The sequence below is a fragment of the Sceloporus occidentalis genome, unplaced genomic scaffold (genome assembly GCF_023333645.1).
Source record: "Sceloporus occidentalis isolate IW3139 unplaced genomic scaffold, rSceOcc1.0.p SCAF_5, whole genome shotgun sequence".
NCBI classification, from domain to species: domain Eukaryota; kingdom Metazoa; phylum Chordata; class Lepidosauria; order Squamata; family Phrynosomatidae; genus Sceloporus; species Sceloporus occidentalis.
In genome coordinates this window covers 174300960-174328892 of record NW_028316985.1, presented here as the reverse complement: position 1 = coordinate 174328892, position 27933 = coordinate 174300960, and the positions used below count along the sequence as shown (strand labels likewise).

The following is a 27933-nucleotide window of genomic DNA, read 5'->3' as shown; positions in this document are numbered from 1 at the left end:
TGAATATCTAATCAATTTGTCCTCTTTTCCTTTGTGTTTTCTCCCTCTTTAACTTTTGTGCCTTAATCCGACGAAACACTAACACTAATCTGCTTGCAGGAGACGACTTTTATCCTCTCTCCATCTCCCTGAAGTTTCCCAGCCCTCTGACATTGATTTTGAAGATGATAGGGAGATTGCAGAGAGAAGGAAGATCTGTTCATGAAATAAGGATCTGCTTCTGTTCATACAATCAGTTTAATTTGCAGTATGACCACTTTAGGTTTTGTCCACACAAGCCCAATCCAACCTCCTGCACCAGCACTTACTCCAGTGTGCGTTACATTGCGCTATGAGCCTAGCTACCCAATGGCCAAGCTCTTACATTGCAGAGACAACAAGCCTGACTTTTTTTTAATTGGATTACACAGCAGTTGTGCAATGCTACTTCATTACTGAGTTGTGATGTTTTATAGCCAAAGGCACAACTGTGAATGCACATCAAGCAGACAGAACATAGCAATCTGTTAACATGGTTCCATGTCCTCTCCACACTTTGGTGAGGATAGGACAGAGAAGGTAGGCAATTTAGAGGAGGAAGAAACTGTTGGTGTTGGTTAGTTTGTACAGAAGGGGGCAGGGTGTGCTCAGAGATGGCGGACCCTGCCTTTTCCTTCTCTGCACAGCCTAAACCAGCCACATATTCATAGTCTCAATTGCGTTTCTGCTCCACCAGTAAGCAGCAGGAGGTGAAGGGCTAGAAAACAGTCCCTTGTGCTTTATGAAAAAGGAGAGACATGTGCATCTGTAAGTCATACTTATGTGGGTATACATCATAATAGGATGTTACTCCAAACATATATCCACACTAAGCATGCTACCATGACTAGGAGCACCAGAGGCATTTCTAGGGGGTGCAGGGGCTGTGGGCCATACCAAGTGCCACCACAGAGGGGGAGTATACATTTAGTGGGGCTGGTGCAGCTGCTAGATGAGTAAGAAAGGGCACCGTCTTCTGTTCTTACTCACCCAGCAGCCACTGTAGACCCTGAACAGGCTCTCTAGAAGATGCAGCACGCACGCACACACCAACAGTGGGCACCAGAATCTACAGCACTGCCCCCCCTCAGCAGTGGTCTCACCAGGCAGCAGTCAGCAAGCCAAGGGGCAGATGAGGGAGGCAGTGGGAGGGAGGAAAGGGCTGCCACCTCCACAGCCCTTTCTGGGCACCCATACCAGGTGACCCCAAATCATAGTGACAACCACTGAGTAGCACCACATGTGGAATGCTGCTTCCAATGACTGAACGTGGCCATTCTGCATCAGACACAAATGTGTAACCACTTCTTTGGTAGCATATGCATAAGACACTGACAGAATTCCAGCTGATATATGGAACATGTAGGCTGAGAACCTTGATGATGCTGGCATTTCAAAATAGTCACTGAAATTATCCTGGATTAGGAAAATGACAGTCCAAAGAGGTTTTCCCAGTTCACCCTCCTGGTCAGTCAATGGGAGTTTGGATCAAGATGGTGCTGCAGTTGAGCATTGTCTGACTGCCAGTGTACAGCCTGAGAAAAAGTGTTGAACAAGGAGGTACTCAACAATGCCTTCAGCAATGTACTTATGCTGGCATAGTTCTCTAGTTACACCAGCATATATCACTAAAGGGATTCTGGCTATAGTTTTACAAAAAGTATTTCATTGTTTTGTTCTATTTTTAAAATAGTAGCTACAGGGGGAGGTGGGGTTAGTCTAAAGGCTAAATATGGCATGAGGCAGAAGAAGGCCCATCCTCCAACATCCTCAGTTTTCTGCCAAAGAGCTGGTGTCCCAGTTGAGCACACTACAGATGTTTTCCCTGGTCATGCAGCTCATTGCCAACTGGCAAGCAGGCATTTTGATTTCTCACAATGTTTGAAAGTAGCCATGGTCCTTAGTCTAGGTTGAGATGCTGAAGAAGGCAAGAGTTTGACCTTTATTTACCACAGCATGTCCTCAGAGGAAAGCCATATGTGGAAATTGAGGGGAGAAACACGTTATCTGGAGGGAATGATTCAATACAAGGGAAGGCAGATATCAGTTGAAAATTGGAAGAAACTGTTTAATGGGAAGAAACGTTCACAATGGAATCCATTACCTGTGGGAAAGCTATATTTTTCTGGAGGTCTTCACAGAATTGGGACAATATTGAATATGCTCTAGCTCAAGTTTCAATACAAATTCCCAACAGTATGAGTCCATCTGCCTTCCTCTGCTGTGATTATTTGGTTTGGGTTTGAGAAAAGGGAATTATTATCAAGGGATGGTATGGGGGAAACATTAACATTTCTCTGAAGATGCCAGCCACAGATGCTGGCGAAACATCAGGAAGAAACTCTTCTAGAACATGGCCACATAGCTCGAAAAATCCACAAAAAACTGTTAACACCCTGCGAATGGGACCTGATTCAATGGGCACTCCTTATCACTGCTCTTATGTGATTGCATATATCACATAAGTAAAGTTGCAATAGCCATGATCCAGCATGCAACTTCCTCCAGATTTGTGTAGCCTCTCTGTACCAAATGTTCTAGTAGACCCATTTCTCCACCAGTATTCCCCTTCCCCAAGGTTTAAATGATGCTGGCATGTAACTCTCTGCTCAGCACCAAGAGAACTGTCATTTATAGTTCCCACAATCCCCAATAGCAAATTATTGTCCCATGCCTATCAACATACCTATGTTTCTATAGGGCATCTGCTGTAGTTCAAATGCAAGCTGCAGGTGGACTTGGGATATATTCCATGAGGAACTAGTAAATGAATGCTTGCACCCACCCATCCATTAATAATATTCCATTAAATGTGCCCCTTAAACCAAGTGTATCATTCATGTGCAGCAGGCCAGTCTTGTCTTTCTCCATAGTACAAACCTGAGATCGTGCTTGGTTTGTAGTCTACCTGAGTTCAATTCCTCCCCATTCCCCTAAACAAGGAAATTGTCATCACTGGAAACCTGGTTGCTATTCCTGTTGATCCTGCCTTGTGGTGATCCTGTCAAAGAGTTTCTCAGCAAGATGTAGTCAAAATAGGTATACCATTGCTGCCACCTTAGACTCAGAGAGTATGGCTTGCCCAAGGTCACCCATAGCTGAGCAGGGATTTGAACCCTGGTCTCCTAGATTCTTAGTCCAACACTCTGACAACTGCATCAGCTGAACAGGCCAAGCAATTAGCCAAAAGTTGTTACTCCATAGTTTTGTCAAGTTGGTTTTAAAGGGGTTAGAATTGTCTGTTTGGTTATATGAACCTAGCACTATACAGCAGCAAGTTGTATTTGCCATGATCTATGAATCAGTGTTTGTGTGTTTCTCTTTGTCTATTTCTTCAAGTCTCCTGTTGACTTAATGGCATCCTTGTGAATTCTATAGGGTTCTCTTAGGCAAGGAATACTCAGAGGGGTTTTTCCCCCCAGTTTCTTCCTTTGAAATATAGCTTATAGCACCTGGTATTTGTTGGCAATCTCCAAGTATTAACCAGGGCTGACCCTGTTTAGTCTCCAAGTTCCCACATTTCTTTTGTAGATGAAACTGTATTGCGGATCTGAGTTTTAATGCCTTGGCCCATTTTTTGTTATCACCACTGTTTTACGTTTATAGTTTTCGTTTTACTTTAATTAAAATAAATAAATAAACCACATTTGAGAAGCATTTGCTAATAAAATGGGGGGGGGGGTGCTACAGTGATAGTCATAGACCTGGATCCTATTGCTAATCCTATCTAGAGTAGCCTCATAGAGTCAGTAATAGGCGTTACCTATGCCTTGATTCAGTATCAAACGATTGATTCAGTGAGTTTGCTTTACTTGGGACTAACTAGTCAGAGCCAAGCCCTGTTCTGTTGCCTTGTTGTGGCATAAGGATGCCTCAGGTGTTCAAAGATAGTGCCAGCAGAGCATATGTTTTTATAGATTCTACCATGCTTGAATATGACCCCACATGAAGACTGTGAGTCTTCAAAGAACAAACTTGGCTAAGAATGGAGAAGGATGGCCCACACTGGTGAAAAACTGGCCATAGCAACTGCTACAGATGAATTATATCGGTAACCGTACTGCGTATGTCAGTGAAATCATAGCTCTTCAAGGATTAAATATATCCTCACCACAGAAAAAGCACCAGTGTGCCCTTTCCTGTTTTATAGTAATGAGAGAATTAGTGGACATACCTCTAGGTCCAAGGATGCAACACTGAGACATGTTTGTATCTCTATGGAATGTAGCCTTTTAGAAATAAATTTCTTTATAGGACAGATCACAAATAAATCAAGACAGCAACGCAAAGTATTTAGACAAGAACTCCAAAAAGATTTTTTTTCTTTTTTTTGGCACAAAGGGGAAAATAGATTCCCTTCTGCTTTTAATAACTCAAAACAAACAGAAGTTAGAATGCATCGACTCAACATTGATCCACAAAAGGTTGATGAACAAAGCCAAGACCCCTCCATTCCCCTCCTACCACCCACAGGAAATAATGAAAGGTAAAAAGTAAAATGGCTGAGGAAGTAAACAAAATGTAATGATGTTCATTTCCTTATCAAATGTCACATTTGTCAGTTCATCCCTATTCACTGGTTGTGACTTATTATGTTCAAAATTGAGACCTTGCAATGAAGTTGGACACTTTCTCCTCTTCCAGTTTTGATGCGGGACAGTGGCTCGTTTTCTCTGTGTATGTATGTATGTGTGTATATATATATATACACACACATATGCATATACATATACATATACATATATATATATATATATATATATGTAGAGAGAGATATAAAAACTACTTTTATCAACACTGAGAGGTTACACTCTTGGTCATTGTGAATTATATTTGGAAGTCCAATCATGCAGAACTACAGGCAGGTGCAACTTAGGTCTTATTACAGGATGGACATGGCAAGGTGAACAGTTTGGTTTTGCTAGTTGGGTTTGGCGGTCCTGGTACCATTGTTGCAAAACATATTACTGGCCATAAGTCCCACTTACTCAATTTACTAAATATACATAATTCTCTATATACACATTGAACCCTCTGAGCCTTTTTCTCACTGGCTGGTCACCAGCAGAGGTAATGACCAGAGAGGTACACCACGGGGGGTGTATGGTGGCCCTTGAAAAAAACAGAAAGAGTGACAGATTCTTACAGATAAGTTACAAAGAGAAAAGAAGAGAATCAGTACAGTTATTTACACACTATGCAACTTGAAAAGTAGGAGAAATGCTCAGCTCTGCTCACTAGAAACCAACCCACTGGCTGGATGTAGTGGGTCTTGTTTTTCACAGGATCACCATTTTCCAGCCCTTGACACTGATCTGCTTTCCCTGGAGCCAGCATTTGGGAACTGCATTACATTGTGTCTGGCAATCTCTGTTGGCTTCAAGGAGGTCTGTTCTGACAAGCAAGCCTCTTGAGTATCAGGCTGATTCTTTTCTATTACTGCTATAAGCAGGAGATGCTAAGAACTCGACCTTGTGGGGTAGGGTGCAGGTTAGATGAAGACTTTGTGCTGTTTCTCTGAGCTGTGGGCTGTTCTACTAACAAAACTATACCACTATCCAAAACATTTGAACTAAACTATTTGTCTGCAATGCTGGAATAATCTACCTGCTGTACTTGTCCTGACCCAGCAGCTGGTATGACTTCCCTTATACACTTATTAACTGCTGCATAATGTTTTCGGATAGGTCTTCAAAAATGTTTTCAGATCAAAGCTTTTCAGAAAGTTGATTTTCTAGGTTACAACTCCATAAATCCCCCAGCCATAGGCCAATGGTAACAAGTTGTAACAGAAAAAAAGCTACTTTCCACAAACTTGCATAACTGTGCTTCCTGTGTCTGTACACTGTGCATCATTGTATTCACTTTGAGAAGTTTTCATGGGGTTTGGGGAGGGGGGGTCAGAAACGTTCACACTCAGACATTCAGTCCTAGAAGGAGATATCCATGAACACTGTGGCTGCAAACATATGATGAGCAGGCACATTCCAGCAGACATGCCCACACATCTTCTTGCCCTGCTAAGCACAAACCTCACCTTATCATACATAACCATACGGTTGGATGGGGTCCCTTTTGTTTTTATAGACCCAAGGGATTGCCAAACCAAACTGTGACATCATCCAAGTATTAAAGTGTGGGTAAACAGATTATCTAAGGAGTGAAAGAATAAATTAATACTTCAAATAACAAGGTCATTTTCACACATGACACACACACACACACACACAATACTTTTTGCAGTTCCCATGTATGAAGTTTAAAATTCAAATTTGTGCTTTTATAACTCTATGCTTCTCTAGCCTCTTTGTGGCACTGAAAATATTAGCAAAAATTATGAATTTGTGGCTATAAGGGACTTAGGTCTATGACAGCTTATGTGATCAACTTTTTTCACTCTGCCAGTCTCAAAATTGCTACATGATCCCTTTATATGTTGGGAGCTCAGTCAGACAAGGGTTTGAATCAGAAATGGTTTTTGAGTTAGACTGGGATGGGAATGAGAGGAGAGAGTTTTGGTTAGGGTTTACTATGCTTAGTCTGAGTTACTTTGATAGGGGTATGTGAATGGGCATGTGGTGTTTTAGATGTAATAAATAATTAATCCGCTTCAATATGCTTAATGTCTGTAAATAAAAAAAAACATTTTATACCCATTTGGCCTTGGGAAACACTCCTTGTCTGAGAGCTTGAGTGTCTGTTGTGGCAGCACTGAATATAGACAGGTGGTGTCCAGTGAGGATAGAAGTTGAATAAATCCTCACAGGTACTCTGAGGGCATGTGAAAGGTCCTCACAGTTAGTGTCACACAAGAAGGGGGAGAGGAGGAGGTCTTTGCACTGGAGGCAGTGGTGAGGATCAGGGAAAGCCCTCACTTTTGGTAATTGCAGAAAGCACTGTGGAAATCTACACATTTGGTAGGCTAAAGGGTAGAAACCCCACATTTGACCACAGTGATGGAACTGCCTAGAAGAACCCTCACAGCTGCTGGAGCTCTCCAATTCTATGCTTCTATGATTCCATGCTCTCCCAGGACATGCCCAAGTAGCCTTTTTTGAACCAAAGAAGATGTGGCTTCTGTCCCCCAATTAAATGTCCCTTTAGTCCCCAAATTTCCAGCATTTCAGCATCCAAAGAAAAGGGACAGGCAATGTTCCCAATGGAAATTGGAGTTCTGGTTGTGAATGATTTTAAATGTATCACTCTCTGCAATGCTAGAAATTTGAGGACTGAAAGAATTTGGGGGGATTCTTATTGGGGGGGGGGGCTATGTTCTCATTTTGCCCCCCCCCCCCAGCTACACCTGCTTAAGTTCTAGCCCTCCATCCACTTTGTTCATTATACTCTTACACATTTCTTACAATTCCCATCAGCCACTGCTAGCCAAACTGTCAGGCATAACAGCAGCAACATCTGTGGGAATGCACAAGTGATCACTTTATTTATATCCTGTCTTTTCCGCAAAAGTGGGAAGGCACAGGATTCTCTTCCCTCCCCTTGGTCTTAAACCCAATCTTTCAAATCCAAACCAACTCAGTCATCAGACTCTTGAAAAATGCTGGGTTCTCTTCAAGATTATATGGACAATTTGCAGTGTAAAAAGGCAAATTCAGGTTGAATTCAAAAGAGCACCAAAACAGTAAATATTTGTTCAGAGCTAGCAAAATTAAAGGCTTTGAAAAACAACACTAATGTACAAAGAAGCAACATTAAATAGAAAGTCAGGATATTTTCCCAAACTATACATACAAAAACCTCACTCTTTTGTTTTAGAGATGTCCTTGGTCTGCCTCCCCATCTACATGATACATAACCATCAGTCAGATATTACAGACCACAGATTTCTGTACTATTTTAGTGAAGTAGAGATGTAAGATTGAATGTTGCCAGGTGCACTGGAGATCTTGCAGTGGCTTCTATCATGTCTCTTCAAAGCTTGGAAACTTGACTTTTGGGTACTACAGGTCCAAGACTTCCTCCCAGACAGCATGGCCACTAGGGGTTCTGCAAAGGATTCTGGGAGTTGTTAAAAAAAGTTGCATTTCCAACCTCGTTTGCATTTGCATTCACCAATCTTGCACTTAATGGGTGGAATTCCAATTTAGGCTGCAATCCTATACAAACATACCTGAGAGTAAGCCCCATTGAACTCAGTGGTTCTTACTTATGAGTAGACATCATAGGATTGCACTGCTACTCCTATTTAGAGCAAATGGCTTTAAGTTAATTTGGCTATTGCTGGATCCAGCTCAATAGCTATAACTCACTACATGAAAGTATACAATTGTCCACACACTGAGAAAAAGCATTACATGGATAACTTTTCCCATTTATATCCCACCGTTCCTACAAGGTGTTCAAGGGATTCTCTTCTCTCATTCTATAATCACAACAACCCAGTGAGGTAGGTTAGACAGAGAAATAATTTCCACCCAGAGTCACCTAGTGATCTCCATGACTGCACTGGGAACCTGAATCTCCCTGATCCTTATCTGACACTCTTATTAGTATACTAGTTTTCTAACTGGTCGTTTTCTATATGTGTACATTTTGATTTTATATTTTTTAAACAGTGAAACATTTAGTTATGTGAATCCTGTCTGCAGTTGGATGTGAAACATGACAGATCTTACTATTTATGAGAAGTAGGCCCAAAAGGCAATTTTAAAAACTTGAGAAGCATCTACTGTATAGGGATTCTGATTATTTTTTTTACACAACATTACCCAAAAGATAAAAGGTATGTTTGCCACAGATATCGCCCCCTTCCCCTGCCACAAGCAGGGACTTTGTGTCTTTTACATCTGCACAGCAGACTGAAACCAGAGCTGGCTGGGGGGTTCTATGAGTTGTAATCCAAAAAAGCAAGTGTACTGAGCTCAGACTAAAATCCAGCTAGTTTGCTAGTATGGCAATGCAGCGAAGGGAAAGCTGCTTTTGGATAGTGTTTGGCAAGTCACTTAACGGTGAAGATGTAATAGAGGAGTTGCACAGCATGCAATTACGCCAGCAGAGACATGTTGCAATTGTGCTATTCCACTGGTATACTGGATTGCACCATTTAAGAAACTATTGTACAACTCCCAGAAAACAAGTTCATGATCCTGCTGTGGCATGTTTGATAGACTCCCCCTCTCATCAAACTGTACAAGAAGCACATGGATGAAGTGTCTTGAAAGGACTACCACTTGCACAGTGATTATGCCAGCAAAGCTGATCGTGCACAACCATGATCAGGATACAACAGTCTCACAACTGCCTTTAAAGTGCAACTGCCAGTGTAAAGGTAATTAACAATGGTGCAAGTTTCTAGACACATATTGTCCTGTCTTGGCTCTCTTGTAGAAAGATGGGCCTACTAAGGTATTTTGAAGAGAAATTCTTGATTCAGATGTTTAGCAGACAGATGTTTAGCAGTTAGGGTCAAAAACTTGATGGACCTGCAGGAAATCTAAATCAGCGTATTTAAAATTAGCTTTCATTTAGTCCACCAATTCAAAGCATTTAAAATACAGTGAATGACTTATAATTTGCTGGTAGATTTAGCAGTGTGGACTTTCCTTTGTCATTCTCAATTCATCCTAGAAAACCCCAGAACAAAATAAGAATGTAAAAAAAAAGTTAGCTGTCAGGAATAATTTTGGCATGACTGCAACCAAACTGCATAGAGTTGGCCAAGGGAAATAGGCAAGATGAATATTCTACCAGCAGTCCTTCTGTTGTATCCTGTCCAGGATAAGATGCAGTCTGAAAGTCTGTATTAAATCAATAGCTATTTGATCTGGATAGCTACATACGTATTGGACTGGGACTAAAATCTGTCTTCTCTTAGCAGAAAGCACAAACTCAGCACTGCCTGTGTCTGATTTTTGGGGCTACTACTTGTACACACACTAACCACAGCTCACCTCATCTACCAAAGCTCACCTCATCTACCAAAGCCATCAAATTCCATCTAACATAAAATTGAAGGTGAAGTTGGAGGTATCGGCTTAGAAAAAATGTAAAGGCCCTAAGAATACGTAGGAAAGTTGTGGTTTTTATTTTTTTAAAAAGAATATTGATAAGCCTGGAAAATATTTCTTTGGAGCTGGCTGTGTTGCATACCTCTAAAACATTCTGTGTTGTTAGTGTGAGACTCGTCCCACCCCATTTGCCATGTTGCCCTGTGATCTGGGAGCAATCCTAATTTCAATGAACAAATGCAACAAGCTTCAGGGTATCTTTCAGAATGAAAAACAGTAAGGGGACATGCTCCATGTGCTCTAGGATGGTGGTCAACTATTTCTTCCTTTTAAAATAGCCCAACACATATTTCTACCTGTAGTTAGAGTGTTAGTAATACAGCAAACCATGGTGCTGAAAGCTGTTCTCTCTTAAACAGAAAATTCATTAGTAGATTTTAAGTGGAGCCCATCACCTTTGGAGAAAGTATATTTCTCTGCCCAACAACTTGTATTATCTTAATATTTAGTGTAAGTCCTTTTTTTTCTAATCATTTGAACCTAGTGGCCCAGGTCATACTGTCTAGAGCAGAGGTGAGCAGCGTAAGGCCATGCAGATGTTGCTGGTCTAAAACTTCCATTAGGCCTAGTAAGCATAGCAAATGGTGAGTGATGATAGGAACTGCAGCCCAACATCTGAAGAGCCTCAGGTTGCCTAACCCTGCTATAGAGCAAACTGAAAACAATTTTGCCCCATTGTTTTTGTTTTTTTGATAGCCCTTCAAGCACAGTGGGCCCTTGGCATCTGCTGGCGTATGATTTCAGGACCCCATGGATACCAAGTCCCATTATATACAATGACATAATAAAATGGTGTCCCTTATATAAAATGGAAAAATCAAGGTTTGCTTTATGGAATTTATATATTTAAAAAATATTTTCAGGCCGTGGATTCTTGAATCCATGGAGAAAATATTCATGGATGTGGGAGGCCAACTGTACTTGAAGATGGCTATCATATTGCCTATTGATCATCCCTTTAATAAATACTTAAAGGGATGCCATATTGAGGAGGGAGCAAGCTTGTTTTCTGCTGCTCCAGAAACTAAGACCCGGAACAATGGATGCAAGCTACAGGAAAAAAGATTCCACCTCAACATTAGGAGGAACTTCCTGACAGTAAGGGCTGTTTGACAATGGAACACACTCCTTCCTCAGAGTGGTGGAATCTCCCTCCTTGGAAGTCTTTAAACAGAGGCTGGATGGCCATCTGTTGGGTATGCTTTGATTGATATTTTCTGAATGGCAGGGGTTTGGACTGGATAGCCCTTGTCGTCTCTTCCAACTTTATGATTCTATGATTCCTCTCTAGGCAAGACATACACCTTCTTTCAACCTTGATCTCTATAATCCACATCATCTTCATCCACCTCCTCTGGACACATTTCAGTCTGTCAATATCCTTCATAAACTGTACTATTCTGTGGAATCCAGAACAAAATGGTATTACATCTCAAGATCTGGATGCTGCACCTCTGCTGAAGCAATATAAGAGTGCATGAGCTTCCACATCACACTGATGATTTATGCCCTTGTGGTGACTTGTGTATTAGAAAGAACCCCAACCCCCCTTCACATATGCCTATGTCGAGCTACATGTCATCCATCCTCCAGTGACTGAGATACATATGGGCATCCTGATTATAAGATTCCCCTGATAGAAAACCATATTATCTTAATTTATAAGCGATGGGACCAGAATACAGGCCAAAATGCTGGTCAGTCATTTAACCTGCACATTTGTTTGAGTCATGAGGGTGGCTACAACAAGCTTCAGGATATCTTCCAGAACTGAAAACATATACTGGATAAAACAGACTTTTGTGCATGCGTATCCTAATGTTGGTTTTTTTTAATGTTAAGCTACTTTGTTATGGGAGAGAGATATACCTTGCCTGCAAAGCTGGTTTATTTAACTGGATATTAAACCAGCTGGATACATCTTTCAATGTGACTTGTGAAACACATGCGGCTGCTGTCAGGTGGAACAAATCATCTGTAACTTGAGCTGGATCAGGGTGATATACCCTTATTATTCAAGCACACGTATTTATGAAACTGCATAGCTTTAGGCTCCTTTCACAAAATTTACAAATAAACCCTATAGGTAGAGCAAATTCCAATGGTCCAATGGGTATATTCTAATTGGAACTTCCAATAAGATTCAAGTTCTATTTTATATAGATCTGAACAAAGTTTCAGAAAAATAAGGCTCAGTAAATGTAAATGCCCATTCATCATCACCCTAATCTTCTGTCCAATGTAAACTAGAATGAGATTGATAGGCATTTATGGACTATCTTCCTAAATTGTCTTTAAGACCTTTCAAAAGCCACCCTGTAGCAATCATTTCCATGTTAATTATGCATTGCATGGTGAAATACTTCCACTTCCCTTGCTTGAAATCAGTGTTAATTGCTTTTACTGGCTTGCCTTCAGCACTAATGTCCTTTTACCAACTTTCTCCAAAATATTAATGGGTTTACAACCCCCCCCCAAAAAAAAAAAAACACCCTTCATTTTTTTTCTCTTTCTAAGCTAAACCTCTGAACATTTTAAACAGGGTTTGAAAAGAAAGGAAAAGAAAAGCTCTATTCTTTCACATTATTTCACACTTTTCATCTTTTGCTCTATGATAACCTTGTTTTTTGACGTGGGTCAGGATGGCATTTGGCAGCATAGGTGAGAGTAAATTTATATATCAACTTTACAATATGAGCTACTTCATTGCTAATCCTTTTCCTAATAAGCCCTAACACTGATTGCCTTCTTCATTGCTGTAGTAGAGGACATGTCCTCTGATGATCACAAGGGTACCTTTGCTGGACAAATGTAGACGGTTCTGTAATTTATTTTATTTTGTATGGATCCAACATACATCATTTTTCACTTACACTGAATTGCATCTGCCATTCTGTTGCCTAGTTACCCAGTCTGAAGAGAGATTTCTAAAACTCTTCAGAGGATGTTTGGCATTTCATTGTCCTGAGTAATTGGCTATCTTCTGCAAACCTGGATGATTCAACTATTATTATGGTTGTAGCTTCTGATATTAATTGATAGGCACATCTTTTGATAATGTTCCATTCCAAGTAGCTCTCAGTCAACTGTGATATCAGCACCAAAATGGTGGAACGTTGGAAGAGGTTCTGAATTGCCCCTGATATTGCACAGGGATATACCCAGCTAAAATACACAGATGCCATTATTGCTTAGGAAGTCATTTCTCACTTATTCCCTTTGTGGCATCCACAGTGCACTACTGCATCCTTTTTAAGTACTGTCATTTCTAGTACACTGGGATTTCACTAGGCTGTGTTAAGGTTGCAGTGCCACACATAAGTAATGTCATTTCATGGCTTTTAGAAAGAATAACGGGGCAATAAATCAAGCACCATTGCTTTGTGATTTCCATTTCAATGGATGTTGTGAGCATGTCATGTGAACCTACCACTCAAACAGCTGTGGCACACTGGTAGTACTTAGTGAATCACCCCCTGTATTGCTATTTTTATTTTATTTTTGCAGTAGTAACCTATTGCTTATTGCTTTTATACATACTGCTTTAACTAAACCTTTCTGATTCTTTTTCTTGAAAGAAAAAAATCAAGCTACCTATTTCTTTATTTCGAATGAAGTAAAAATTGAGTGATTAGAAATATCTAATGAAGAATCATTTCAAGATTTATGAATGGCTACTTTTCACTAAGGAATTACATAAATTTCAGACCAGAGCTTGATGGCCAATAGGTTTAAGCATACTTTTTAATGTGAAGTTGGTGAGAATATATTTTTACACAATGTGTTTGTGCATGTGTGTACTTCATAGAACTATTGTTAGCTCTTGAATATGACATTATGTTCAAATCAGTTAAAATTCATATAATTCAGCAGTATTATAATTAAGTCTTCAGATGATTTTATAAGAAGGATGAGCCCTGTTCCACTAAAAAAAAAATGCATGTTGAGAGTTATTTTAATATTATCTGCTATTTGAATGTGCTGTTAAAACTTGTATACATTAATTTTTATTGTTGAACTCTAGTCTACAGGACAAATTTCAATTTTGGGAAGTTCATGGAATCATTGATATTTTTTAAGTCGGGTTACAATTAATCTATGCACTTAGATTCTATGGACTTTGTGTGGTAATAGAACAGTGGATGCCTGAAGAATGGCCAGATTGACTGCATGCCACAGGCATGGCAGAGAACCAACAAGCAGCAGGAAAGGGGGTCTATAGAGTGCAGTAAGGAAATGGATTATGCTCCTCCTTCTTGTGCCAAAACACTCTTGCTACTACTGCCAATGTCCTCAACTGACATAGATGTTTGCTTTGAGTGGTTTGAAATAGACACCAGTGCCTGGTGGGACTATCCAGTGTTTCCCTTTCTGGTGTCTCAAGAAATAATGTCATACAACATGCCTGCTAAATGTGTCTATGGCACTGAGGCATCTGTTGGTACATATTAACTCTAGTTTGCTCTGTGTATGCAAAACTCCATTTAGTATAGTTCTGAAACTTGGGTGAGTTTCAGATTATTTGTCCTAATGAAGAGGCAGCACTGGGGAAAACCGAAAAGACTAAAGCAGGTAGGTATTCATTGCTCTCCAATTAATGTTCCTACAAAGGAAATGGTTTGAAATATTTTTTTGGAAAGTCATTCACAGCCTCAAGCACCCCAACTGGTGGTGCTCCAGCCCTTCATTGTCTGATGCACTAAACAGACAGGTATGCATGACAACAATCTAGATAGCTAATGGTACCTTGTTTAATCATTTGACTTCCTCACCTTGTGCTGAAACAGGAACACTCAACAGGCATAGAAATATGGTTATAATGAGAAATCTGTCTGCCAACAAATAACTTTCACTGCTGTGGAGTTTTTTAATACCTCTTTCTTGTTAAAATCTCTTTAGTCCATGATATATGGAAGTCCTTGATTCTGGCTAGAGAAGTTACCATCTTTGGGAAAGAAATCCATTAGTCCTATATCCTCTCTGTGCTATTATATTGCCCTCACTTCTGCAATGATTCAAGTGGCTGGTAGCCCCTCATGTCCATCTTGCAGCCATGAGTTCTAGAAGAAAGGAAGGAGCCCTGTAGATCTTACTTTCTAAGGGCCAAAACAGAGAAAAAAGAGGAGCATTTGCAAGTTGTCTGTCCTTCATTTAGGCTCTCAAAACTGTCTTAGTAGCCTGGTCCAGCTCTAGGTTATGACTAATAAGGTTACATGCAGGAATGGCTTATCAAATTTATCATTTTAATAGTCCATTTCTGGTAGCCTTTCTATAATAACAAAATAGAGCATCCCTCAAGCAGTCAGAAGTATGGTCTGTGCAAATATTCCCTTCATCTAGGAATATGATGTAGTTTTTGCTGGATCACTATAAAGGTCCCTCTTGGCAACATGACTAGCAAACCAAGAGGGTCCTGGGAATCCCACAAATAGACAATAGTGGCAACAGGCCTCTTTCCTGACAGCTCTGGCAGCTCCTTCTTAACTGTTCTACATCAGTTCATTCTAAAAACCAATTCCTAATGCATCCTATTATGAGATCCCTGACTTACTCTCCCTCTATATTCTTCTTTCCAACAGACGACTGATATATAGACTGTATATAATTTAGAACTCTGCCACCATTCAAAATTCTGAAAGAGCTTCACTTTGATTGTTTCTACATGCTTTACAGCACAAATCTTTACTCATTTGCTCAGAAGTTAAATCCAATTGAGTTCAGTGAGGCTTACTCCCAGGTAAGTGGGAATAGGACTGCAGGCTCAAACAAATCCAAAACAAACCTTGGGCCAACTAAATGGACCCTGCACTTCAAATTATGTTGCAAGTGAAATTTGCACTTTTAAAAAATGAAACACAGGAGGATCAATTTTTCACTGCAGGCTGTTGTGTACACTCCTGATCTTTAGATATATGCACACACAGAACTGCATATATGACTTCGTGTAATGCAAATTTGCAAGTATGTACACCAAGATACATGTGCATTTCTCTGTTCATCTGTCCAACACAGAAACAGAGAGGGGTTACATAGGCACACATGTATATACATAAAGGGAAGGGGACTGCCCACCTTGTCATGCCAACGTGAAAAAGGACAGTTGCAGGTTGCTGGTTTTGCAGCCATTAAAATTTGCAATTGTATGAAAAAAGGCTTCTTTTACATATTTTTTTCTCTTTTTTCCTCGTTTTTCTGTTTTTCTGTTTTCTTTTTGCAGTAAGCATCATTGGAAGAAGACCAAAGCAGAGCAACTATAAGTTAAATATACACTTGAGCTTAGCTGCATTTACATAATTTTTTTAGGAGAAGGCAGGCTGAAAGGGTTTTCTCTCATTTAATTGTTACGTGTGTATGTTTGTATGTTTGTTTAAAATTTTCTTTTTGCATTTAAAATTTAACTCTTCCTTGCCATCATTGAATGCTTTTATAACCACAATGATTTCCCCCCACTAAATTACATTATCTTCTGAAGAACGTAGGGTTTCGCAGGCAGGCGGCTAGTCACCTGCAACAACCGAGGGGTCCTGCAGAAGCTTCCAAACTGCTGTCAGTGTCCGAGGCCAGGGTCTGGTCTGTGGACATGGAGGAAATGTCATTGACGGATGAGGATGGAGGGAGGCTTTCGCTGCTGTTCACTGCTGCACCTGTGCTAAGAAAATGAACACCCACGTGATTCAACCTGAAAGCCAGAGTCAGGAATATATGCATGCATCTCACCCAGGGCAGGCCCTAATCATTTTGCAGTCTGAAGGAAGAAAATGGTACAAACATCACATGCAGAGTTTTAATCTGCACTACAGAAATAATGCAGTTTAACACTACATTAACTGCTATGGCTCAATGCTATATAATTCTGAGATTTTTATTTAGCCTTTTTCAGTAAGCTCTGCTGCCACAACAAATTACAAACCCCAGAATTCCATACTTTAAAAAGTAACAATTACAGGTTGAGTCTCGCTTATTCAGAATTCCAAAATATCAAATATTCCAAAATCCAAAATTGTCCACATGGGTGGGTAAGATAGTGACACCTTTGCTTTCTGATGTTTCAGTGTACACAAACATTCCTTCATGTACAAAATTATTTTTAAAAATTGTGTATAAAATTACCTTTAGGCTATGTGTAAGGTGTATACAAAACATAAATGAATTTCATGTTGACTCGAGTCCCAACTCAAAGGTATCTCTTTATGTACATGCAAATATTTCAAAATCCCAATCTTCTAGTCCTAAGCATTTAGGATAAAGAAGACGCAACCTGTAACACTAAAGATGTTCACTTCCTGACATTATCAATAAGTATAATTTTTGGAGCTCACTATAGAAATAATGTTTTATTGTTGGCATTCCAAACTCTAGCAGGACACTGTTTGAATAACTTTCTGAGTATAAAAAGGAATGCCAATGAGACACTCATTCTAACACAGGCCTCCATGTAGAAGGCTTATATCAATATTTACAGATAGATGAAGGGCAAGGGAATTACATTTTTGTTCACTGCCTAAAGAGATCAAATAACAGTAAAAATATCAGAAGAGGGTCTATGGACCTTACCGCATTGCCCCCTGGGACGTGATGGGGGCATGATGAAAGGGAGCGGGAAGAGAACAGAATGGGTGCTATCACCAATTCTAATGCATAGAAGAATGCCGCTGCCGCCACTGCCAGAAGTTCCCATTCCGTTCCTGATCCATCCCAGAGGCGGCAATTTTCAGGAATGCTTCTAAACAGTTCCTGAAAATCACCTCCTCTGAGACAGATCCAGAATGCAATGGGAACTTTCAGCAGCGGTGGTGTTCTGCTGTACAGTAGAATGGATGATGGCACCCATTCTGTTCTCATCCCACTCCCTTTCATCAAGCCCCCATCACATGCCAGGGGGAAATGCGGTAAAGTCGTATGACATAGCAGGGCAATCTTTGTCCCTCTCGTAAGTTCAAAAACCATCTACAAGTAAACAGTTCAGAGCTTCTCAGAGCTTAGAAAGATTACTTTTTGGGGCCATGCTGGCTAAGGTATTATAAGAGTTGTGGTTCAAAAAGCAACCTTGCCAAGTTCTACCCATCTCCCAGAAACCTGCTGAATGGGGAGGAAAACAACATAGAGAATGGTATTTCAGAAACACAGAGGAAGAAAAGAGAGTGGTAGAAATTGGAGGGTTGGTTCTGGCCACCCACTGTTAGCCTTGGCCTTGTCCACTACTGGCATACAGCTCCAAAAAGGCTAGTCCCATCCATCTGCCAGCATGGAGCTCTGACTCCATCTTTAGTCTATACTAGTAAGCATATGGTGATTGGGATTGCATTTAGTATTATTCCTTTGTCATTCCATATGACTGATGTATTTTATATGCTTATAGATATATCCAGAACATTGCATTGTTGTATTTACTGTTAGTGCATGAACAAATTGTAAACCAAAAATGAAAAGGACATTTGACAATTTCCCAGTCCTCAGAGAAAAAAGGAATTTCCTAACTGTTGAGATTCCCCTGCAAGAAAATCCAGATGCTGCAAGATCATTAACTATTTGAGACTTTTCGGCTCAAAATCCAACCATGCTGAGACCTAGGTTTTTTTCCACAGAAAACTTGATTTTCTGCCATCTGTTCCCACCCCACTACCCTCTTCCTTTTACTCTTAATTGGTTACGCTGGGTGCCTTTGTGCTTTCACCTGATAACATTTCTTCCCAAGATATAAAATAGCAAGGAAAATGACTGCTTCATAAATCAGCTTGTTTTGCTATCCTTTATGACAACAATGACAATGATCACATTTTATGAGCCAAAACGTAAACAGGTAATCGATATAAAAGTATGTGTGTGTAAATATATATTCTGTGCTCAAAGAATTTGGTAAATAAAAAGCCCACCTGTGGGGGCAAGAGTTAGATATGAACAAGAATGATGTTCCATGTTAGTTGAAATATGAAGCCCTTAATTAGTCCTTGCAAATTAATTCTCCATACAGACAAACCATGGTATCATTAAACATAAATCACCTAATGCAGCTTGCTCTGTATGACAAATTTTCTTCTGAACAATGATTTATTTTGCTCTGTCTCCAGGAAAGGTTGTGCTGGGCAATGGCACAAGAAGCTCTTAAATCAAACCTGCACGTTCTGTCTTTCATTTTCAACTCTACAAGAACTGGTTTAACTGCTTTTCTGTCATAACTGAAATCAAATTGTGCATGTGATTGTGTGTGTGTGTGTGTGTGTGTGCGCGCGCGCGTTTGCCTGTCAATTTATGGTGACCCCATGGATTTCATAGGGTTTTCTTAGGCTGTAGCTGCACTGCAGAAATTATCCAGTTTGACCCCACTTAAACTGCCATGGCTCAATGCTATGGAATTCTGGGGATTGTAGTATTGTGAGACATTTAGCCTTCTCTGTCAGGGAATTCTGGTGCCCCAACAAACTACAGTTCCCTATTCCACAGAACTGAGTCATGACAGTTAAAGTGGTGTCAAACTGGATTATTTCTGTAATGCGGTTGTAGCCTTAGGCAAGGAATACTCAGAGGTGTTTTGTCAGTACCTTCCTCTGAACTATTGCCCACAGTATCTGGTATTCTTCAGCAAGTATTCAGTTTCCAAGATTTGATGGGATCTGGTGCCTGTAGGGAAATAATACTTAAAAACAGCAGTATCTCCCAACCTAATTGGCAACTTGGGTTGCCAGTTCCCAGGGCTAGATTCTGACTCTCCAGTTTTCAAGGGTCATCTCCAGGAAGGCAGGCGGGGGTACAAGTTCTTCCATTTTATTGGGCTTAGCAAGGAAAACAGCAGCTTGCTACAATTTTCAAGGCTTAATTCATTTGTTGCTGCAGTTTGCAAAGACTCTTCCAGGGATCTATCTGTTTACTTAATTAGTTTTCTTCTCAGTCACCAGGGCTCACCCACCACTCTGCTTTGCATTCACCTTCTGGTTAGAAACAAGTAGGCTAGATTAAACGGTCTTTATCCCTAAGTAGGTGAGAAGGAAAATTTCTCGCATTTCATCTTTATCTGGGAAAATCCCTTTAGTTACGATTCTATTATTCAGAGGGGCGAAAAAGTTGATCCTGAAGGAGCAGTGTGATGCCACCTCAGAGAGCTGGATTGGGAGCATGGCAACCACACACCATGACCCCAATCTGGCCAGCTTCCTCCCGAAATAGGAATGGAAAAAGTCTGCTCTTATCTGAAGTGGGGAAAAATGCCCCTTCACCTCTACAGCTAGCCAGCTCTGGGGTGAGTGGCATCTGAATGCCATGCTCCCAAGTCACCCAGAAGTCAGCCGGCATGTAATCTCCCAGCTTCCAGGTGACTCGAGGATGTATCATATCTAAATGCCATGGTTCCAAGCCAAGTAGAAGCTGGCTTTACCGGGCTGTCTGTTTCAGCCCTAAGACTCCTGTATTAACTTACCAACAGGAAATCTTCTCCTTTCTCTGAGTATCTGAATGACGAGCTATCAATAAATGTGGCTGGTACTTAATACACAATGCTTAATGAAATCACTAAAGGCCATATCTAAATCTCATGTTTTGGTGGATAAACCTCAAAGTCTGAGATGATCCTGATCTGGCATTGCTACTGGCAACTTACTGTGACATTTTTATTTCACATTAGGTTGTCATGTTTAACTATATAATTTGAATGGTACTCTGAATGTGTAACTTTACCCATAAGGAGGAGGAGAATGGAAACTTGTTCCCTTTGTCAATGTCCATGGTGGTAATTAAGGAATGTACATTGGGGAGAGGCAGAATGGTGTAGTGATTTAAGTGTTGGACCCAAAACACTGGGAGACCAGGTTTGAATCCCCACTCGGCCAAGGAAAACTACTGGGTAATGCTGGGCATGTCACACTGTCGCAGCATCAGAGGAAGACAAAGACAAACCTTTCTGAACAAATTCTCCCAAGAAAACCCCATGATAGGTTCGCTTTAGTGTTGCAACAACAACATTTGGGAGTGATCTCTTCTATCCCATCTCCTTCCACCACCACTGTGGATAACTTCCAGCCTTAAAATATCATCATAAGATCTTCAGAGAGTGGAAACAAACAGTAACACATCTTGTGTTCATCTTCTGAGCAGGAAGAACTTGGGAAACAGCAGAAGGCACAGAAAGAGTATAAATGCCCATAGCTCTAAGTGGTAAAAACATATTGCTTCTGTTTAGAGTCCTCCCCTCCATAACCAACTTTTCTCTTCCAGTTAATGGAGCAGCAAAGTGAGGACAGAGCTTGGAGAGAAAAAAAATCAGTTTGAGGATTGTAACTTTGTATGATTGCTAATTTATTTCTTTATTTGATTTATATTCTGCCTTTCTCCATATGTAGGACTGAAGACAGCCAAGGCTATAACTCCCAGAATCCTTCATCTTAAGGGTTCTGGGAGCTGAAGTCCAAAAACACAACTTTTCCAAGTTCTGAGTTGGGAGCATTTCAAATCAGTTTTGGTGTGTACCACTTGAAGTACCTGTTTTGCATTGTATTGCAATACTTCATTCATACTTCATCTCAAAGTGCATTATAAAATAAAGGGAATACAGATATTATTATTAATTATTGTTATACTTATTTATTTCCTGTCTTTTACCCAGTCTGGGACTCAGTGAAGATTACAACAAGTTAAAAACACATTTGTTAAAATTTTACAAAATACAAAAGTTAAAACAAGTTTAAAGAATAAAGTTCTGTTAAAACCAGATTAAAACATATATTATTAGACACACACCAGCACAACAATTAGCAAGATCCTGCACACTGTTTAGGTGAGATGGGCCTTATATAGTCACCCATCAAAAGCCTGTTGAAACAGAAAAATCTTTATTTGTTTGTGGAAAGAAAGCAGGGAAGGTGCCAGTCTAACCTCTTTGGGAAGAGTGTCCCAGAACCTGGGGGCAACCACTGAGAAGGAGCTCACCCATGTTCCCACCGAATGTATCTGTCAGGGTGGTGAGACAGAAAGAAGGGCCTCTCTCACAGATCTCAAAGCATAGGCTCATTTATAAGGTACAATACTGTCCTTCAAATAACCTGGACCTGAGATATATAAGTAGATAATGGCATATGCAGCATGTCCATACTATCCATAGGAAGTCTTCTCCTGAGTCATACACGTCCTCCCCAAGCTCATTAGACTTTCACAGCAAGATAATCTGCTTGGGGTATAGCACAAAACAGAGCTGACAATGATTCACAAAGAAACTTTCAAGCAGAAAACAATATTTGTCGACCTCAACTCAGATTTCCAAACACCTACATGTCTGCATGAAAGGGTCAGCACAGTTTCACCTTACAGTAAGTAACACTGCATGACAGCACACTCGTGCTTTTCCTCTTTGTGTTTGTGCAGAGACAGCAGGTACATAGAGACTTCATTTTATTAATGAACATAGTCAGCTGCATGGTATATTCTCTTTCCACTCAAGTGCATGTTCTTTCTTAGTGTGCAACCTTAATGATGGTTAATGCCAGTAAATATTTTATTTTAACCAGGACTTGAACCAGGGTTTCAAGCTGATTATCAAATTAGGTGTATATCTAGTATCTTTGCCTGAACTACAGCTCTAGGGCTCTCTAGCAAAGAATTGTGACACATCATCAAACTACAAATGCCAGGATTCAATAGGACAGAACCATGGTAGTCAAAATGACATGTCACTGATATAACCATGTAATTTTAAATACAGCCAAAGAAGAGGGGAGGCATAGATGGTTCCCAAGCATTTAATGATGACAAAGGGACTGGCTGGCCACAACCAGAGCTTAGAAAAATTTCTGTTTTGAAATGCAAATTTCAGAACCCATCAGGATTACAAAGGGAACAGTAGCAAAAAAGGAAAAAAACATTTTCTATGTTCTGACTATAACTGAACTAGCCTATATATTTCATGAATGTGACCAACAACCTATATTGACATCAATACTGATTCATTTAGATATGGTTCTGAATGCATCTTACACTCTAAATCTACACATATCTGCTCCAAAATAAATCCTTTTGACTTTCAATGGGACATACACCTTGTTTTATTGTGTAGCTTCAAGTCATTCTGATTTATGGTTGCCTTTGACAAGGTTTCCCATACATTCTTGCATACAAGCTTGTAAAATGTGGGCTAGACAAGGCAACTGTTACATGGATTTGTAACTGGTTGACTGGCCGAACCCAAAGGGTGCTCAATAATGGCTTCTTTTCATCCTGGAGAGAAGTGACCAGTTGGGTTCCCCAGGGCTCTGTCCTGGGCCCAGTGTTATTCAACATCTTTATCAATGACCTGGATGACAGAATTGGGAGCATACTTATCAAATTGGCAGATGACACCAAATTAGGAGGAATAGCTAATACCCCAGAGGACAGGATCAAGATTCAAAATGACCTGAATAGACTAGAAAGCTGGGCCACAGCTAACAAAATGAAATTCAACACGGAGAAATGTAAGGTATTGCACTTAGGGCAGAAAAATAAAATGCACAAATATAGGATGGGTGACACCTGGCTGAATGAAACTACGTGTGAAAGGGATCTAGGAGTCCAAGTAGACCACAAGTTGAACATGAGTCAACAGTGTGATGCGGCAGCTAAAAAGGCCAATGCAATTTTAGGCTGCATCAATAAAAGTATAGTGTCTAGATCAAGAGAAGTAATAGTGCCACTGTATTCTGCTTTGGTCAGGCCCCAGCAAGAATATTGTGTCCAGTTCTGGGCGCCACAATTCAGAAAGGACATTGAGAAACTGGAGCGTGTCCAAAGGAGGGCGACAAAAATGGTGAAGGGTCTGGAAACCATGTCATATGAGGAACGACTTAGGGAGCTGGGGATGTTTAGCCTGGAGAAAAGAAGGTTAAGAGGTGATATGATAGAGCTATTTAAATATTTGAAGGGATGTCATATTGAGGAGGGAACAAGCTTGTTTTCTTCTGCTCCAGAGAACAGAACCCGGAACAATGGATGCAAGCTACAGGAAAAGAGATTCCACCTCAACATTAGGAGGAACTTCCTGACAGTAAGGGCTGTTCGACAGTGGAATGCACTCCCTCGGAAGGTGATAGAATCTCCTTCCTTGGAGGTCTTTAAACAGAGGCTGGATGGCCATCTGTCAGGGATGCTTTGATTTGGATTTCCTGCATGGCAGGGGGTTGGACTGGATGGCCCTAGTGGTCTCTTCCAACTCTATGATTCTATGATTCTATGGTGACCATAAGGAAAATCTATCACAGGCTTTTCTTGGGGGGGGGGGGGTCGCCCTTATTTCCCTTGAAACTGAGAGTGTGTGACTTGCCCAAGGTCACCCAGTGGATTTTCATGGCCAAGCGTGGTACCCCAGTGTCCTCTTCCAACACTCAAACAATTACACCACACTGGCTCTCTACTCATTCCTAAATACAACACACACATATATAGTACTCAGCCCTATACTATTGCATACTTTTGAAGTGTCTGCTGTTTTTGCAAACTCAATACTGGAGTTCACAAGATGAGCTAAATATCTTGATGAAATGCTTAGCCTTAAAGTGACACAGAGATACTGCTGCTGACCCAACAGTCGATTCAGAAAGAATGGTAAGAATCCATCTTTGGAAGCCTGAGCCTGTAGCAAACATAATACGGTTATTCACTGGGACTGAGTACCTGAGGGAGAAGGCTGTCCTTTTACTACACCATTTTTAGTCTTTTCTTCAGAGTTCATTACTTCCTTGTAGATTAATTCTGCAAGAGACAAAAGAGTTCATTATAAAGGTGCATCAGAGTCTTGAGTCCCTCCCCCCAACCCACTTACCAGTGTTTTCAAGGATTCAGAATAGTAATACTGGCAAGTCAAAATTGATGACACAACTCAAAGGAAATGAAAGAAATAGAAGATTTGTTTTTCAGTTTCTGATAAAATTCTCACAGCTGAAAACTGTACAGCAAATATGAGGCCGGTCTATCTAAAGTCCACCTCCACTCTTGTGAGACGAGGACATTTCACAAGAGTTCCTTGCTCCAAATCTCAACTTTGCAGGAAATCCCAAACCCTGGGAAATCTTGCAATGTAAAGCCGATGTCTGTCATAAAGAATTATATTCTTCAGTCTAAAGAGAAGGAAAGACAGGCACCAAAACAGACAGAATTCCATCGTCCCCCAGCATTTGGTATGTAATCTGGGGTCACTGCTGCGTATCAAATGTTGGGATGTCCACGTCTTGTGAGTGTGGCTGGCATCCATTCTTTCCATTCATATCATGTACCAATGTAAATACAGGATTTCAGGCATCTTATATAACATGCACACAGGACAGGCTTTTCAGTTTTCCTGTATGATACATGACTTTTGGCAACTCTGCTACTGAAAGACCAAACTTGCAAACATGTACACAGAAGTTTCTAATAGATATCTTTTAATCTGAAAAGTAACACACAACATTTTGTTATTTTGTTCAAACAGATTAGTATAGTTGCCCCTTGGAAACCTATTACAGAGGCCTGAATCTCAACCACACTAGACTCACAATATTCGCTGGGGTTTGGTGCCAGGATGCTCAAGTCCCATCATATATGATGGTATAATAAAATAGTGTCCCTCATATAAAATTGCAAAATTAAGGTTTTCTTTCTGGATTTTATATTATTTTGGAATATTTTCAAGCCGTGCATGGTTGAATCCATGGATATAATCCAACTGTATTCTCAAATAAAGACTGAATTGTCCTCTGCAATCCTTCTCAGAATGGCATCAGCAAGTGACTTCAGGCTATTTCATGTAGCCACATAGAGAGGGACTGCAGTGGAAAACAAAGTAGTAAGAGGTTTCAGGGTACCTGTGAGATGGGGTGGGACTATTTTTGCATAATTTTCATGCATTTTTGTGACTTTTTGCATGATTTAGAACAACAGGTGCCCCAAAATGTTTATGCTCCTTTGGGAGACTTGTAGGATTCAAGGGTGTCCCTGAGGTTAGGGTCACTCGATGTAGGTGGTGGGGGCAAACTGCCTTGCCCTGCCCCTTGGCCAGCCATCTGCCAGACTGCTGTTGGGGGGGGGTGCACTGTGGCTTCCTAAATGCCCATTTTGGGTCTGGTGTGGCTGTTCTCTAAGGAGCTGCTGCTAGTGAAGGGGAAGGCATTGCAGCCTCTGGAGGTACTGTTTAGGGCCCAGTGTGGCTATTGAGCAAATGGTACCAGTAGCCGTACCAGTCCCTCCAGGTGTACCACCCCATCAGGTGATAGTCCCCTCTGGGATGTCACCTGGTGTGGTCGATACCCTTCTAGAGATGTCACTGGTAGTAACCTCTGGGGTCCACAGAAGTGGGTTACAGAGACTTCATGAAGCCAGTAAACCACACTATGCCCACTCCTGATTTAGGGCCAGTGGCTTGATATAGCCTACAGCATGCCCATTAAGGAATCTGGGCCTATACCTTGAAAAAATGATTTACCTTTCCACTCTTCAATTGTGTGTTCCCTTTCATCCAGCTGCTTATCATATATCTGTGGAGGTGGCTGTAGAATAAAAATACAAGAAGAGTAGAATGTACTTAAAATGAACTTAATTCCTGGCATGTGGCTAAGAAAATGTAAATACAAAAATAGAAAGGAAAAGAAAGTGAGTGATTTCTGGCCAAGCATCCTATCCTGGTCTGCAACATGAGATCGCTGCAAGGGAATGATGGCATTAAAGGCAGGCTCATAAACCTTTAATTAACTTTGTGCCACATTTATGGTTTGTAAACATTAAATACAATATGGATAAAGAGTGTTTCTTCTTAAAATATAGGCTGAAATGGACTTTGGCTAAATTAAATATTCATAACTTATATCCACATCTTCAGTCCTCTTATTTTAAATGTTGTGTTAATCTTAAATGACCCCCTTTTCCTGGGTTGGATTCAACAATCCTTCAAGCTTTTCAGTGGATCTGCATGTCTTACGAATAGTTCACAATTATCCAGCTCATGACACTTAAATCCCCAGTAGCCTTTGAAAAACCAGGGCTTCCTGTGTCACAACACTGATATATGGCACATCCACACATTCAGGCTACACAGCAAAGTTTAGGTTGCTCGCTGGAACAGCGTAAAACATTTTGTCCATTCTACCAAGGTGTGTGCTCCTCTTTGATTGATCCAATTTTATGAAACTACCCAGGACAAATGGCTAATCACTATCTGATTTTATTGCTTGAGGATGTAGATCCACTAATTACTGCGAATATGGCCCAATTCTGTGCAGCAGTTATTGCCACATGCAAACAAATAATTAAGGATCAGAATAAATGGTAATGATTGGAAACGAGATGTTAGAAGACTACTTCCTTTATGATGACGTGTAATGTTCTCTGCTTATTTGTATATTTTTGTTTTAATTTTATTTTAATTAGATATATTATTTTCTTAAACAAGCATTTTATTAATATGTATACAACTCTGAGATACTTTTGGTCAATGACCGTAAATAAAAATAGATAGATAGATTGATTGATTGGATTGATTGATTGATCAGCCTTTCTCAATTCAGTGGCCCCCATATTTATCAGATTATAGGCTCATTCACAGTCACCATTTTGCATCAAGGAGATCCAGCACTGAATTGATCAGGATCATAGTTCCCACTATGTTCACCCTAATCAAATTGCTCCATGCAGTTCACACTGCAAGGGACTCAGCAGTGGCAGTGGCAAGGGGAGGGAAGAGGAGGGACATGGCAGTGGCAGTGAGGTGGGTGAGGAAGAGGAGAAACATAAATGAAGAGGAGGCAACTGGTGGCAGCAGTGAGAGAGCAAGGAAGAGGGGGAAAGAGGAAGATCGAGGGAGGAAGAGGAGGCAAGCAGCGGCAGCAGTCGGGGGTAGGAGGAAGAGGAGGAAAGAGGAAAATCAGGAGGAAGAGGAGGAGGCAAGTGACAGTGACAGTCAGGG

General features: G+C 40.5%; 1 protein-coding gene across 5 annotated transcripts in view; it reads right to left on the bottom strand.

Annotated features, from left to right (window-relative positions):
- Nucleotides 1-9759: 9759 nt before the first annotated feature.
- MAPK10 (mitogen-activated protein kinase 10) overlaps nucleotides 9760-27933 on the bottom strand; it is a 268834-nt gene continuing 250660 nt past the window's right edge. For 4 of the 5 annotated variants that reach the window (XM_089526169.1, XM_089526166.1, XM_089526167.1 and 1 more), the window contains 3 exons: nucleotides 26458-26521; nucleotides 24672-24749; nucleotides 9760-16687 (listed from right to left, as the gene is read on the bottom strand). In XM_089526169.1, the coding sequence (XP_089382295.1) occupies nucleotides 16545-16687; nucleotides 24672-24749; nucleotides 26458-26521 (285 nt within the window). In that variant the 3' untranslated portion in view covers nucleotides 9760-16544. Of the gene's footprint in view, nucleotides 16693-24671; nucleotides 24750-26457; nucleotides 26522-27933 lie in introns of all 5 variants that reach the window. The other variant, XM_089526170.1, reaches the window with a different exon arrangement.